The 16754-nt window shown below is 40.8% G+C and overlaps 1 protein-coding gene across 3 annotated transcripts in view; it reads left to right on the top strand.

The window, feature by feature from the left end:
- Positions 1-14917, top strand: part of jakmip2 (janus kinase and microtubule interacting protein 2) — an 84265-nt gene extending 69348 nt beyond the window's left edge. For 2 of the 3 annotated variants that reach the window (XM_061962512.1, XM_061962511.1), the window contains 8 exons: positions 152-205; positions 290-355; positions 431-499; positions 578-655; positions 3609-3659; positions 3863-4015; positions 4084-4149; positions 13516-14917. In XM_061962512.1, coding sequence (XP_061818496.1) covers positions 152-205; positions 290-355; positions 431-499; positions 578-655; positions 3609-3659; positions 3863-4015; positions 4084-4149; positions 13516-13680 — 702 coding nt within the window. In that variant the 3' untranslated portion in view covers positions 13681-14917. Of the gene's footprint in view, positions 1-151; positions 206-289; positions 356-430; positions 500-577; positions 656-3608; positions 3660-3862; positions 4016-4083; positions 4150-9622; positions 9700-13515 lie in introns of all 3 variants that reach the window. The other variant, XM_061962513.1, reaches the window with a different exon arrangement.
- Positions 14918-16754: the final 1837 nt, after the last annotated feature.

The raw sequence follows: 16754 nt of genomic DNA, 5'->3' as shown, positions 1-16754 counted from the left end.
AACATGCTCATGAGTGAAAAGACCTCTTCCAGATGCTGCTGTTGCTGTACATGGAATTGTGTAATCTCTCTTTTACATGCTCCATTCTTAAAAGAATCTCACGACAAGCAAAATGTCATTTTGTAAAAAATGTCATGTGTTTCTTTCACAGGATGTGTGCATACCAGATCTGATCAAGCTTTTAGATATCCTTGGAGACAACGGGGTAATTCATGTTACACAATAACACACCTTGACCATACAATATATGCATATGAAATGTAGTTATGTTTTTTTATTTTTTTTAAAGAATTTAAGAAACGAGGAGCAAGTGGCGATAATTCAGGCTAGCACAGTTTTGTCATTAGCAGAAAAGGTATGTTTTTTGGTCTTAATTAGTTTGATACTTGAGTTCTTATTACACTTAAGGTTCTCATTTGTCGCCCTCTAGTGGATTCGACAGATAGAGGGTACAGAGGCAGCGTTGCATCAGAAAATGATGGACCTGGAAATAGAGATGGTGAGTAACACTCAGCAAAAAATAAGATTGAGGGGCATTTTAAAAAAAATTGCAACTTTTGACCCTCACTCTGTGCAGGAAATGTTCTGTAAACAGAAAGGATACTTGGAGGAAGAGCTGGACTACAGAAAACAAGCCCTGGACCAGGCCTACATGGTATCCAAACACTATGAGATAACTATGTTAATGTTAAGAAGAGACAAGGCAGGATATGGTTTGGTACTGTTGCAAATTCCAAATTCTCTGAGTGGAAGTGGACATCATTCAAACACGGAAACTTCTTGTTCAAAGATATGTAAAAATATTGCAAAAAAAAATATTACAGTAGTAGTAAAAAAAAAAAAAAGAAGTCCGCTCACCAGTCTACTTTCTGCTCCAAACATCTCTCTCGTCCTCTAGCATTGTCCAGCCATTGTTATTACCCTGTTCGGTCCCACTTTCTGCATTTTGTCACATGAGCCAATGTTTTCTCATTCCAAGGTAGGGTTATGAGACTCTGCATACAAGGTCTTATTGTCAAATTCTGAAGACCCTCAATGAATGCTGTCTTACCAGGTTGAGCTGAATTTTGGCTATGTATATGTCATCTATACAGTTATTTTCTCCAGGATCCCCAAAAATCTAAATATCTGGCCAGCATCGAGCAGAAAAGCCTGACCTCCTCATGACACGTTGTTTTTAACTCATTTGTAACCTAAAGATTACTTGCGCTGTGTTAGTTTATAAAGTATGTTGCATTTCATGATTATCAGTAACGTACGGTATGTGTTATTTCATCAGTATACAGTATGTGATTTGCGTCACTCATTAGGTATTATACTGATTACTTTCCTATTGCTTACAATTATTTACCCAAATGTATTGATTATGGATTTTGAAATTGCATGAACAAATGTGTCAGGAAAGGCTAGGGCAAGGTCAAATATCTAACAGTACGTACCTATCACAACCTACCTCAGATCGGTAGGTTGTTAGTTCAAACCCCGGCCGAGTCATACCAAAGACTATAAAAATGGGACCCATTACCTCCCTGCTTGGCACTCAGCATCAAGGGTTGGAATTGGGGGTTAAATCACCAAGTGATTCCCGGGCGCGGTCACCGCTGCTGCTCACTGCTCCCCTGTGGGGATGGGTCAAATGAAAAGGATAATTCCACCGCACCTAGTGTGTGTGTGTGACAATCATTGGCACTTTAACTTTAACTATGTATTAAGATTACAGTTCGCTTAATTTTTTGGTACCATTCTTTTGAAGGAAAACAATTTACCAATTGTTTTGGTACATTTTTTTAAGGAAACATAAAAAAACGCAACCTCTTGGCAGGTAAATCTTAAATAAATACAATAATGTATAAAAAAAATAAATATGATCCATCCATTTTCTACCGCGTGTCCCTTTCGGGGTTGCGGGGGGTGCTGGAGCCTATTTCAGCTGCATTCGGGCGGAAGGCGGGGTACACCCTGGACAAGTCACCACCTCATCGCAGGGCCAACACATATAGACAACATTCACACACGAGGGCCAAAGAAATATGATGTACTATACCATATTTACAGGACACTTTAAAAGTTGCGCAAGCTCTCAACTCTCATTTTGCTGACCCAAGTTTGGTCCCCGGCAGTGTGCCTTTTACTTTTTTTTTATTTTTATTTTTTTATTTTTACCCGGGCCAACCAAGACAGGTCGCATCTTGGACATTCCCGTTCACTTTTTTTGCCGTTTTAATGTTTTTTATTGTTTTTATCATGACACAAGAAACGCTTTTGGTCCTTTACTAACCGCCTGGGAATTGTGTACACCTCCGCAACAAACTGAACCCTGTGTACAGAAAAATATTATTACAAATACATAAAACCATTACAACATATTACAGCTTCATTTTGATGGAACACTAGCTTGTAAAAAAAAATATATATATAACTGCCATTGCCATTGCGGGCAGCACGGTGGATAGTGCGTGTGCCTCACAATACGAAGGTCTTAGGTTCAATCCTGGGCTCTTTCTGTGTGGAGTTTGCATGTTCTCCCCGTGACTGCGTGGGTTCCCTCCGGGTACTCCGGCTTCCTCCCACCTCCAAAGACATGCACCTGGGGATAAGTGGATTGGCAACACTAAATTGGCCCTAGTGTGTGAATGTAAGTGTGAATGTTGTCTGTCTATCTGTGTTGGCCCTGTGATGAGGTGGCGACTTGTCCAGGGTGTACCCCGCCTATCACCCGAATGCAGCTGAGATAAGCTCCAGCACCCCCGCGACCCTGAAAGGGACAAGCGGTAAAAAATGGATGGATGGATGGATTGCCATTGCAAACTCATAAAGTTTACGATAATAGTTAGCTTAGTGCAATGCTTCTCAGTTATTTTATGTTATGCCCCCAATAAGAAGAAGAAAACTTTTTGCCCCGCCCCAACTCTGTAATTAGTATCATTTGTCTATAAAATTGTTACAAGTACACCTGTGCATAACATTGTTTCCTTATTGACATTAAAGAAAATAAAAAATAAAACATAAATAGATATAGATCGACTTCCAACAAACATTGTTTTAGTCTGTAACAGAAAGATTGCATCAATTTGCCGGAAATAAAACATTTTTTTGACGACTTTAACAATTTGATATTGAAAAATGTAATTAAAATAATGATAAATTCAAAATGATCAACAACATTAACTAAGGAGCAGAATATATAGAACATTTTAACCTACAAAACAAATAAAACAATTAGTGCTGATTTTTTCAAACCAAAATAAGGAAGTCAGGATTAATAGCTATGACAACCACGTTATGGATCGCACAGCTTTTGAAGCGTGATACTGCATGATACTGATAAAGCATCAGTCACACAAGCCCCCTCAGATGGGGGGACCCAGGGGGCAGCCAGTGCATTTCTATTTGAAAAGGACTGGGTTCGTATTAGTGTTAGTGTAATACCGATGAACCACTCTGTACACCACTTGTGTTCTGTTTACACTAAAAAGTCGAACTAACTGCACTTTCACCAGTTAACAAAAGCTTGTTCAATAATTTCTATTGAAAAACTGATAAAATTATTCCTGAATGATACTTTAATGATCAAGAGACAGAATGACCCTTTTTCTCCATTTCAACAGCAAATCCAGGAATTGGAGGCAACATTATACAACGCTCTGCAGCAGGACAAGGTCCTCTTTCACCTCATTACTGTCATATCCTTAATGTCTTACATACTATTCTACATACAGTCCTAATATTGGAAACACAACCACATAAACTACACTCAAACTACAACCACAATGTTAAACAAGTTAACTTAATACTTCTGACAGTAATTCCAAAGGAATGAAGCAAAGATGTCCCCTATTGAGTTTTATCCTCCTCGCCATAGGTGATCAAATACGGCGAGCCTCTGGACGAACTCCAGCGGGACGAGCTGCGATCGGCAGTGGAGAAGCTGAGGAGGCAGATGCTGAGGAAGAGTCGAGAGTACGACTGCCAAATCCTACAGGAGAGGATGGAGCTGCTGCACCAAGCACACCAGGTACTGTACATCCATGTGGGAAAATACAGCAAAGACCAGAACCTCACTTATTGAAATTATTTTTGCAGAGAATTCGAGACCTTGAAGACAAGACAGAGATCCAAAGGAGGCAGATTAAAGATCTTGAAGAAAAGGTACAATAGACCACCAGTGTATTACCGTGTTTTCCGGGCTATGGAGCGCACCAGTACTTAAGCTGCACCCATCAAATTTTTGAAGAAATACAAATATCTACATATGTTAGCCGCACCGAATGAAAAGCCACAGATATATACCAGTATAAAAGATATTTGTAAATGTTTATTTACGTACCTTAATTGTTTTCAAACGGTGCCTGTAACACGGCAGTAAAACAGCTGATCAAACAAAACAGAAGCCATCGTCATGGACCCACTAGCTGTGAAAGCTAGCTTTCAGATCAGTTAAACAGACTCAATAACTCCCTGGTGACGTTCAGGTGAATTTACGAAACTGAAACAAGACAAAAAGAATGCCATTGTAAGTTAATAACAAATACAGAGACACTTGTAAACGTGTTAATATATTAGCTAATGCTAATGACGTTAGATTAATTACATTGCGATAGTACTTACAAATATGCATGAAAACACTCCTACAGACGTCACATGTGGGACGGTTTAGGAAGTATGAATTGTTATAATTATATTGTAATACTTACAAGTGTTGCTTTGAGTAGGGCAGCACGATTTTGAGAAATAAACCTAATTGCGGTTTTGCTCTCCAAAATTGCGATTCAATTTGCGTTTTTTTATATTGTATACATAAAAATGCATAAAACTGCAAACATAACGAGTGTAGAAAGACATGTTGCTTTTAAACTGTCAATCTACATATTCTTGTCTCAAGATGCCACACATTTGAACAATATGCAATAATTTACTTTCAAAAATGTTTGGCTTTCTGCAGACAGACTCAGATCTTTTGTCTACATCATTTCTTAAACTGAAGAAATATTGGATACATACTATACAGTGTTTATATTGTAACATAATACATAATTATAATACAAATAATCATTTAAAAGGATATAAATGTTTATTCATCAATACTGTAGAATTGTTTACCATTGTACTGTAATTGGAAGGTAAATAACTTTGTTATCCTAAATAAATAAACAAATAAATAAGATGGGCTCATTTCTGTAAGCAAACAATTAACGGAAATATATATTGAATATCTTAAAGCGCATTTTTTTTCCAGTTGGAAAAATTAGGTTGGACGTTGTCTTTTTGTTTATTATCACTTGATCACGGCATTTTTGCTCGGTCGTCCGTGTTGATGGGCTCATATTGCCTATCTGATTTGAAGCTGAAACATTCCCCCTACGGGACATTTGGCTTTGTAATCTTATTTTTTCCTCTTAAATTGTGTTACTTTTGCCGCACTTCTCACCGGGGAGTCGCGAGGCTCTCTGTACTGTGTGTGTGTTGGTGGCGGCGCCCCGCTGTCATCTCCGCCGAGACAAAGATTGTTAATGATAAAAAGAAGGGTCACTCTGTTCAGTTAATTCCAATGTTAAATAAACTCACTCAGGTGATAAGAGCGGTGCACAAAGACGACTTTCTTTCTGTTTGAAGCGAAAGACGAACAAAGGCGAGGCTCAATTCTGACTGGCAAACATGGCTGTCAGCCTCTTGTGGTTATTTACCGCATTAATTAAAACCTCGATGTTGATTTGATTCCGATTAATCGTGCAGCCCTACTTGGAGTGATGAATAAAGAATCCTTTCAAGCAGAAACGCTATGTAAGAATACTTCAGGTTCAAGGAACAAAACAGGATATACATTTTCAATCCGCAGCACCTGCAGTGAGAGAACTCGTTCAAAAGATGGCGCCATGGCACAAACAATAACATAACCTTTTTAGTGTCCTGTTGGTGTTCTATGAAAAGTATTTGATGAATACAAATTATGGCTGTTAGAGGAAGAAACATCTATAAATTAACCTCACCGTTTTATAAGCCGCAGGGTCAAAAGTGTGTGGAAAAAAATAGCGGCTTATAGGTCGGAAAGTACGGTATTTTTATAAATGAAAACTACAATGTCACTCAGTGATGAGCAAATGTCTGTCAAGGTCGACCTTTTAAGTAAAAAAAAAAGTGAAGCATATTTGTCAGTTAGCAGGCTACCTCCTGGTTCAGGAATGATGTTGGACAACTATTTTTTTGGCAAGTTCAATTAATGGCATAATTCCTTTATTCAGTTCCTCACCAAAATGTAACGTGTTTACCTTGTCGCATACGCCTTAGAATCTTGATAACTTACTAAAAGCCTCATCTTTTAAAAGTTTTGTCCGTAATAAAACATGAGCAGTTACTAAGCTTGTGCGCAGAGGATTGCCTCGCTTAAATGAGCAAAATAGCATGCGCAATCCGTCTCGCATTGATTCATATGTACAATATATGAAGATTATCAGAATACGCAAAATGCTGGGAGGAAAGAGGCAAATGTAATCATTTAGCACTTGTAATGTGATTTATCAAGGCTGAAAGTGTGTTGTTTTTAGCGCTTCCATATGGAGTCTACTGACAGATAGATATAAGTTGGAACTATATGCTAATTTGTATTAGGAATGGCAACAGCTGAGGATGCATGTGCAAGTTAGAGCCAGTTTGCCCCACAACAAGAGGATAGAGAAAAATAAGGAGTTTATTGACTATGGCGTCGGACTACACTGACGAACTCAAGCAAAGCACGTTGGGTAAATCTCTACCATGTATCGAGATATCCACTGACGTCACACTTGGGAAAAATGTCCCTAATTGGGCAAATTCCAAATGTTTCGATTAGAGGAAGTATGAAGGAAAGCAAGATTGTTTTTTGAATACACACGTCATGTGTCCATGGTTTGATTTTGGGACTTATGCAAATTCCAATACACAAAAACAGATACCAATAGGTAAGACACGTTGGTTTTGCATAAGTATGTCCCCTTTGAATAGGGCAGTCTGCACCAATTTTGCACTTACAATCAATTGTGCAGACAGTCTTAGTAGATGACGCGCAATACGCCCACTAATAGTACGTGCAATTTCTATTTCTATTTATACCTTTTCATTTAGCACTTGATATTTGAGTTATTAGTACAGTAGATCAAGCCCTAAGTCACTAATTGACCATCAAAAAAATGTTCTTGCCTGACAGAGATCATAATGGTACATAAACATAAAACATTTCAGAGACAGGTTTTATATTCATTGCTACTAAGTTAGTTGGTTTGTTTGTTCGTTTTTTTGTGATTTTAGTGTGTTTAGTCAGTTGGTTCGGTTAGTCCAGCTGTTCAAAGGGTAGGTCATATTCTAGGTAGTTCAATAAGTTAGACTTCATTGTTTATTAGTTTGGTTTGTTGATTACCGTATTTTTCGGACTATAAGTCGCAGTTTTTTTCATAGTTTGGCCGGGCTCCAGTGCGATTTATATATGTTTTTTTCCTTCTTCATTATGCATTTTCGGCAGGTGCGACTTATACTCCGGTGCGACTTATACTCCGAAAAATACGGTAGTCATTAGTACAATAGTTTTAGTTAGACTAGCTAGTTTGTTCCAAAGATATATTTTTTCATGTGGTTAGTTCATTAGTCCCACCAACACGTCTTCCTATGAGGAAGCAGTGCCTGGGGAATCTGTGGTGGGCTCTTCTATTTCTGGGGCTGAGGTTGCTGAGGTAGTTAAAAAGCTCCTCGGTGGCAAGGCCCCGGGGGTGGATGAGATCCGCCCGGAGTTCCTTAAGGCTCTGGATGCTGTGGGGCTGTCTTGGTTGACAAGACTCTGCAGCATTGCGTAGACATCGGGGGCGGTACCTCTGGATTGGCAGACCGGGGTGGTGGTTCCTCTCTTTAAGAAGGGGAACCGGAGGGTGTGTTCTAACTATCGTGGGATCACACTCCTCAGCCTTCCCGGTAAGGTCTATTCAGGTGTACTGGAGAGGAGGCTACGCCGGATAGTCGAACCTCGGATTCAGGAGGAACAGTGTGGTTTTCGTCCTGGTCGTGGAACTGTGGACCAGCTCTATACTCTCGGCAGGGTCCTTGAGGGTGCATGGGAGTTTGCCCAACCAGTCTACATGTGTTTTGTGGACTTGGAGAAGGCATTCGACCGTGTCCCTCGGGAAGTCCTGTGGGGAGTGCTCAGAGAGTATGGGGTATCGGACTGTCTGATTTTGGTGGTCCGCTCCCTGTATGATCAGTGTCAGAGCTTGGTCCGCATTGCCGGCAGTAAGTCGGACACGTTTCCAGTGAGGGTTGGACTCCGCCAAGGCTGCCCTTTGTCACCGATTCTGTTCATAACTTTTATGGACAGAATTTCTAGGCGCAGTCAAGGCGTTGAGGGGATCTGGTTTGGTGGCTGCAGGATTAGGTCTCTGCTTTTTGCAGATGATGTGGTCCTGATGGCTTCATCTGGCCAGGATCTTCAGCTCTCGCTGGATCGGTTCGCAGCCGAGTGTGAAGCGACTGGGATGAGAATCAGCACCTCCAAGTCCGAGTCCATGGTTCTCGCCCGGTAAAGGGTGGAATGCCATCTTCGGGTTGGGGAGGAGACCCTGCCCCAAGTGGAGGAGTTCAAGTACCTTGGAGTCTTGTTCACGAGTGAGGGAAGAGTGGATCGTGAGATCGACAGGCGGATCGGTGCGGCATCTTCAGTAATGCGGACGCTGTATCGATCCGTTGTGGTGAAGAAGGAGCTGAGCCGGAAGGCAAAGCTCTCAATTTACCGGTCTATCTACGTTCCCATCCTCACCTATGGTCATGAGCTTTGGGTTATGACCGAAAGGACAAGATCACGGGTACAAGCGGCCGAAATGAGTTTCCTCCGCCGGGTGGCAGGGCTCTCCCTTAGAGATAGGGTGAGAAGCTCTGTCATCCGGGGGGAGCTCAAAGTAAAGCCGCTGCTCCTCCACATCGAGAGGAGCCAGATGAGGTGGTTCGGGCATCTGGTCAGGATGCCACCCGATCGCCTCCCTCGGGAGGTGTTTAGGGCACGTCCGACCGGTAGGAGGCCACGGGGAAGACCCAGGACACGTTGGGAAGACTATGTCTCCCGGCTGGCCTGGGAACGCCTCGGGATCCCCCGGGAGGAGCTGGACGAAGTGGCTGGGGAGAGGGAAGTCTGGGCTTCCCTGCTTAGGCTGCTGCCCCCGCGACCCGACCTCGGATAAGCGGAAGAAGATGGATGGATGGATGGATGGATGGATAGTTCATTAGTCCCGCTATTCATAAGATTTAATGCCATCCCCCAATAAATTAGTTACTTTCTAAGATAGTAGTTATTTTGTTCTGTGCTATAATTTCTTCATTCGGCTATGTTATTGGTTAGTTTGCTATGAACCAGGAAGTAGTCTGCAAATTTTTAAACATAGAAATTCATCACTCCATGGTTTTTGTTAACAGTCCAGAGTGCCATTCTATTTTGTCATGTGTTGCCTTCAGGGTTAACTGAGGCCACCATCTTTGAAGTATGTTGTGATGAGTTTTATTTCTGCACTATGTTCCTCTATGTGTGCCCCTGACGTGACTAACATGCTGCATGTTCCTCTAATTCTCTCAACTTTTGTCTTTCTGTCCTCTTTTCTTGTTTTTCTCTTTGCAGTTTTTGTTTCTGTTCTTGTTCTTTTCTCTTGCCTTTATCCTTTGGCCTTGAGGTCTTTGGCGTGTTCCGTAGCAGAGGTGAGTCTGAGATGGAACGGGGTGGCCTATATAGAATTAGAAGAATTAGAGGAAAGATTTTAGCCATTTTGCCACAGTGGAAAGTAAAAGTAAACGGTTTAAAGCTAGGTGTGCTTTCTTGGACACTCACTTCATTAGAAATGCATCTTTTTGTCCTCTGCATCAACATCTTTTCACCTTTCACCAATATGCAGTGAGGCTCATGACTTAGTTTTTTTAACTTAAAGTTTTTGTGTTTTAACCAATGTTGCTCATTAATCGCATAACAACTAAAAGAAGACAAATAATTCAATTTAAAAAATAAATGTTGTTTTTGAATACTTCTTAATCTCGTCTTTTTTAATATAATACTGAAAACCATTTGTTGTCTTGCTTTAAATTGTATACATAGGTCCTTGCGCGGGAAGCACGTTGGAACAGGGCTTACTTAGTGCGTGCCTCACAATAAAATGGTCCTGGGTTCGATCCCCGGGCTCGGGGTCTTTCTGTGTGGAGTTTTCATGTTCTCCCCGTGACTGCGTGGGTTCCCTCCGGGTACTCCGGCTTCCTCCCACCTCCAAAGACATGCACCTGGGGATAGGTTGATTGGCAACACTAAATGTTCCCTAGTGTGTGAATGTGAGTCTGTCTATCTGTGTTGGCCCTGTGATGAGGTGTTGTTCAGGGTGTACCCCGCCTTTCGCCCGAATGCAGCTGGGATAGGCTCCAGCCATCCCCTGCAACCCCGAAAGGGACAAGCGGTAGAAAATGGATGGATGGATGGATGGAAATCCATGTGCTTATCTGCGGGGTAACTATGTTAGTTAGGAAAGAACTACAGAGTCAGCCAGTGATAACACGGAGAGATCAGAGGAGGCAACCTTGTAAAAAAAAAAGAAGACTCGTTAAAACACAGCTGGACTCACACAAAGTATTAATAAGATTACATTATTTTTCTCCACTAAAAGTTCTGTTAGTTTGTTGTAAAAGTCATCGCACAAACAGAAACAGGCACGTATCATCCAACCCATTTCATAAGGGATTGCGCAATCAGAGGGTAGGCTTCGCTCGCGGCTGTCTCATCTCCGGATGATCAAGAAATGTGCAAATTCAACAATTTGTACTGAATAAATTGTGGAAGTTAAGGGTGTCAAAAATAAGGAGTTAACACACACACAAATCATTGGATTAATCATGTATATGTACAGATTAGTCCTGCAAATTATTTTGATTATACATGCTCCTTTATTTTAACCGCAAATGTTTACCCAAAGGCGGCGTGGGTTGTTTTGTACATTAGTGCAAAGATGAGTGAAGAGACTTCAACTGCTTTTTTTGCTGGCAAATTTTCCTTAAGAAACCCTGACAGAAATTAGATGCAACTGTTACCAGGTTTGCGCAAAAAGACATACATACATTCAACATTTAAAAAATGTTGACAATAAAATTGCATTAGCATCAAAGTATTTTTTTAGGTTCATTTAAATTATGGAAGCAAGTAATTCACTGCGATTACTCACGATTAATCTAAATTCAGAAGTGTGATTAAAATTAATTAAAAATAAAAATATTTGACAGAATTAGTTGAAATTGATTTAAAGTGGTCATATTATGATTTTTGTTTCTACAAACACTAACTTGTGGTCTGCATAATATGTAATTGTGGTTATTTGGTCAAAATAAGGCATAGATTATGTTTTACAGACCTTTTTCAAGCTTATTTCTGACCGTCTCTTCTGGATGCACCATTTTGTGGGCCGTCTTATTTACGTGGTTTACTTCGACAGTGTCTCCTCCCTGTCATCTTTGTTGTAGTTTTTAGCGCTTATTATTATTATTAGCCTTTATTTAACCAGGTAAAATCCTATTGAGATCAAAGATCTCTTTTCCAAGGGAGACCTGGCCAAGAGGGCAGCAACAAGGTTACATTAAAAACAGTAAACAAATACATAAAACATCACATTTACAACATTAAAACTTGCTCACATGACACATGTGCATACAGACAAGGTAGACTGCAGTCCTTTCACAGAAGCTTTAAACTCATTCAACGTAACTAGGGTTTGAAGTTTAATATTCGATTGTAGGTTATTCCATGCCTTCGGTGCTGAAAACCTAAATGCTTTCTTGCCCAGTTCAGTTCTTACTTTGGGGACGACAAATTGCAGAACATTCATTGAACGAAGATTGTGACTTCCTTGTTTCTTTGTTAAAAGACAAGACAGATAGGATGGAGTGATACCCAGAATGGTTTTGTAGATGAAAACATACCAATGATTGAGGCGTCGAGCACATAATGATGTCCAGTTAACCATTGAGTATAACACACCATTGTGAGTAAGGGCAGCGCAGTTGGTGATGAATCTCAGTGCCCCGTGATACACACTATACAGCTTGTGAAGACAACCAGCAGTAGTATTCATGTACAACACATCTCCATAGTCAATAACTTCCATATCGAGTCCATGGACAGATATGAGTATGTGTATAACAATACGTTACTTTGCATTACGTTACTTTGGGGCGGTATACCTCGGTTGGTAGAGCGGCCGTGCCAGCAACTTGAGGGTTGCAGGTTCGATCCCCGCTTCCGCCATCCTTTGTCACTGCCGTTGTGTCCTTGGGCAAGACACTTTACCCACCTGCTCCCAGTGCCACCCACACTGGTTTAAATGTAACTTAGATATTGGGTTTCACAATGTAAAGCGCTTTGAGTCACTTGAGAAAAAGCGCTATATAAATGTAATTCACTTCACACTTCACACATTAGAAATGGCACCAGTCTGCCTCACAACAAGGGAATAGAGAAAAAGAAGGAGCTTATTGACCACGTCGGACTACAATGGCACAAAGCTCTACGGGTAAATTGTTACCTTATACGGAGATATCCGCTGACCTCACATGTGTGGAAAAACATCGCAAATGGGTAAAATTCCACACAGCTCGTTTGGAGAAAGTATGAAGGAAGGCAGGATTGTTTTATAGATATCACTGCCATGCCTCCATCGTTTAATTTCACATTTTTGTGTATTTTCCCAAATATACAAAAACAGGTACCAATAGGTTAGAAAAGTACGTTTTGCATAATAGGTCCGCTTTAAATTACACAAAAACTATATTTACAACACAGTTTAATGGGCAAATATGAATATTATTTTAATGCCACTTGTGACAGTTTGACCCCCCCACTGGCACTGTTTGCCTTTAAACGTCCTCTCAACTGTGCACATTTGTTTGGAGGTACAACATGGAAAAACAACAAATATTTAATCTGTTTAGTCAGTGAAAAGCATGCATTCAACAAACAAATTATAACCTCTCACTCACCATGGCTCTGAACAGGTGGTTAAAAGAGTCAGAGTGGGGCTGAGGGCAGGTGTATATAAAGCCCTGCATAATAGGTCCCTGTTAAATTGCACAATAACTACATTTACAACACAGTTTAATGGACAAATAGGAATATTATTTTAATGCCACCATTGTTTATTTTTTTTTTAATTTTCATGATGACAAATGAGGGTTCCCCACCTGTGTCCCCTGACTTGACCACACTTCACTGCCACTATGACACTGTAACCATACCCTCTTTCATTTAGGCACTTTCAATACTACATGTAAAATCAAGCCTACAATTATTTATATCCCAAACAAATTTCCAGTTAAAGTAATTTTGCTGACCTTTTTATTTGCTTTTATGGCACATAAACTGCTCGATACCCAGTGAGATAAATTGTGGCTCTCTACAACCACGAGTTCCTATTATGAGGATATTTTAATCATTGAGTTAAATTTAACACCAATTTAAACTTTTTCCCCGTCTATTTTTTGTTCCTGCAGGTGGTGCATCAGCTCCGAGATCCCATTTGTCACTGCTATTGTGTTATTTATTCGCCGTTGGAGTGTGGAGCAACAGTGGTTCTATGTGTGGTGGTAGTATACAAGTCAATGGATGTTGGCCATGGACGCTCACTCTTATTTTATTTTATTTATTTATTTTTTTAAGTGGGTCTCTCAGGATGCAGGGCTGCAAGAACAATATGCACTCACACACACATATACACACACAGCAACATAATACATACATGCAAATGCTGATGCATGTCCATATTGACAAACATGCTTTGACAAATCCAAAACCAAAGCCCGGGAAGTAAATGATGTCTCTGCCATGCAGGGTAATAATTAATAATATTGTGTGTCAGCCATCAGTGTTTGGGGGAAAAAAACCTGACCCGCCCACAGCTGATTGTCTCTTCTTTCAAGCCTAACATGGACCATCAGACTGTTTTGGACCCTGCTGAGGTACAGACACTAACTTGAAGGACACTAAAGAGGAACTATGGACTGGATTGTCAACATGTAGTTTTTCCTCCAAAGGCAGCAAATGTTTTTTTTAACAGCTCACTATCCCTGATATACACACACATGTTCATATGTACATTCATTTATTCCTTGTTGTTCTGTGAATGGTCGCACTTCTACGCTTACAGCAGCTCGAGCAGTCAAACTTCACAATTTCAAATTTAGAAAGATTGCGTGGAATTTCTTGTGATGACCGCTGCAAAGATGAAACTGAAGAAAAAAAAATGTTGAATGTGGAATATTTGCCTCCCTGTTTCCTCTAATCACCGCCATCCAGTCAACTGCAGGGGGAAGTGTAGTTGCTCTTGCTGATCAGCAGAGGGCAGCCTCCTCCTAAAGTCCAATCACCCTTTAAGAGTTTATCAGGCTTGTAAATATTTAAACATATATTAGGATCATGATTGGTTTAAGTTATCTTCAAATCCTAAAAAAATATGGAAACAAAACTAACCATTTTGTGTATTTTTGCTAACCTTAATACTTAGAGCCCCTTTACTGACAACAAAGGTCCAACAAGCCCTGCAATATTAATGATATCATTATGAGTATATATTACATTCATGACTTCCCGGTGGAATGACTGAGACAGTTTTTGTGCAAACTTTGCTGACAAGCAGTTGCCTTAAATGCACCTCCCCCATCCTTTTGCCTGTACATTACTAACATTAACCGGTTTGTTCCCCTCCCCAGGTGGTTGATATTGTGTAATGTATATTTAAAATCTATATATATATTTTGTTTTTAAACTCACAGAGGATTTTTTTATCGGTCTTCCAACAAGAGTTGAACCCCCTGACCCCGCCACCCACTCCTACTTTCACGTAGACGATTAAATAAACAAAAAGTCAAATGTGTTGTTTGACTTTGATGGATGACATTTTTGCTCTTGTTTGTTTTTCTTCGATATGCCTCGGGACAGCAGGTGTCAAAAAAGCCAGAGAGCGCTGAGTCGGGAGGTAGCAGGTGCTTGCCTGACAAGAACGATACACATCCATCCACATGTTTCACCGCTTGAGCGCACATCAGGTCAACATAGAGCCAGGTAGACATACTTTGAATATAATGAAATGATTTACCAAACATACATGAGATATTATGCCCTGCACCCACTTGTATTTGTTTATTTGTTGGGGGGAAAAAACCTCCATTTGTACAAATGTAAGCTCCCACCGCTAACCATAAACAGCTGGTGCTCTCTGCTCTTATGTAATGTAATCATAACATTGGTGACTAAGACATGGCCGTCCCTTGGTGGACCAAGGCTAATCTAGTCATTGGAGCCCTCCACATAAAAACAACAAGGTCATTTGCCATATTGTTAGAATACCCTTGTTAATTTTTTCATTACTTTACTGTAAGGTAAGAACAACATTTGATAAAGTTTACGCCATTTTTCGGAGATCATTACTGTATTTTGTTTGCACAGTTGGACCAGATGTGACAAATACTGTAGCACTATTATAGTGAGGGCCTGAACTGTGCGACTGGTGGGAAAAAGAGAGCTCTTGGCGGTGGCCGAGATTTTATGTGACGTTTTAGAGCCCCTAGAAATCTCAATGTCCCAGGCAACTGCCTGCGTTTGTCTAATGGTTAAAGGCCTACTGAAATGCGATTTTCTTATTTAAAAGGGGATAGCAGGTCCATTCTATGTGTCATACTTGATCATTTTGCGATATTGCCATATTTTTACTGAAAGGATTTAGTAGAGAACATCGACGATAAAGTTCGCAACTTTTGGTCGCTGATAAAAAAGCCTTGCCTGTATCGAAAGTAGCAGACGAGTAGTGTGACGTCACAGGTTGTGGAGCTCCTTACATCTGCACATTGTTTACAATCATGGCCACCAGCAGCGAGAGCGATTCGGACCGAGAAAGCGACGATTCCCCCATTAATTTGAGCGAGGATGAAAGATTCGTGGATGAAGAATGTGAGAGTGAAGGACTAGAGGGCAGTGGGAGCGATTCAGATAGGGAAGATGCTGTGAGAGGCGGGTGGGACCTGATATTCAGCTGGGAATGACTAAAACAGTAAATAAACACAAGACATATATATATATACTCTATTAGCCACAACACAACCAGGCTTGTATTTAATATGCCACAAATTAATCCTGCATAACAAACACCTCCCCCCTCCCGTCCATATAACCCGCCAATACAACTCAAACACCGGCACAACACACTCAATCCCACAGCCCAAAGTACCGTTCACCTCCCCAAAGTTCATACAGCACATATATTTCCCCAAAGTCAAGTACATGACATGCACATACCGGCACGCACGTATGGGCAAGCGATCAAATGTTTGGAAGCCGCAGCTGCATGCGTACTCACGGTACCGCGTCTGCGTATCCAACTCAAAGTCCTCCTGGTAAGAGTCTCTGTTGTCCCAGTTCTCCACAGGCCAATGGTAAAGCTTGACTGTCATCTTTCGGGAATGTAAACAAAGAAACACCGGCTGTGTTTGTGTTGTTGCTGCAGCCGGCCGCAATACACCGCTTCCCACCTACAGCTTTCTTCTTTGCTGTCTCCATTGTTCATTGAACAAATTGCAAAAGATTCACCAACACAGATGTCCAGAATACTGTGGAATTTTGCGATGAAAACAGATGACTTAATAGCTGGCCACCATGCTGTCCCAAAATGTCCTCTACAATCCGTGACGTCACGCGCACACGTCATCATATCGAGAGGTTTTCAGCAGGATATTTCGCG

Source organism: Nerophis lumbriciformis, linkage group LG09, assembly GCF_033978685.3.
Source record: "Nerophis lumbriciformis linkage group LG09, RoL_Nlum_v2.1, whole genome shotgun sequence".
NCBI lineage: Eukaryota > Metazoa > Chordata > Actinopteri > Syngnathiformes > Syngnathidae > Nerophis > Nerophis lumbriciformis.
Note: the sequence above shows the minus strand (reverse complement) of the source record. Positions and strands in the feature narration are given on the sequence as shown.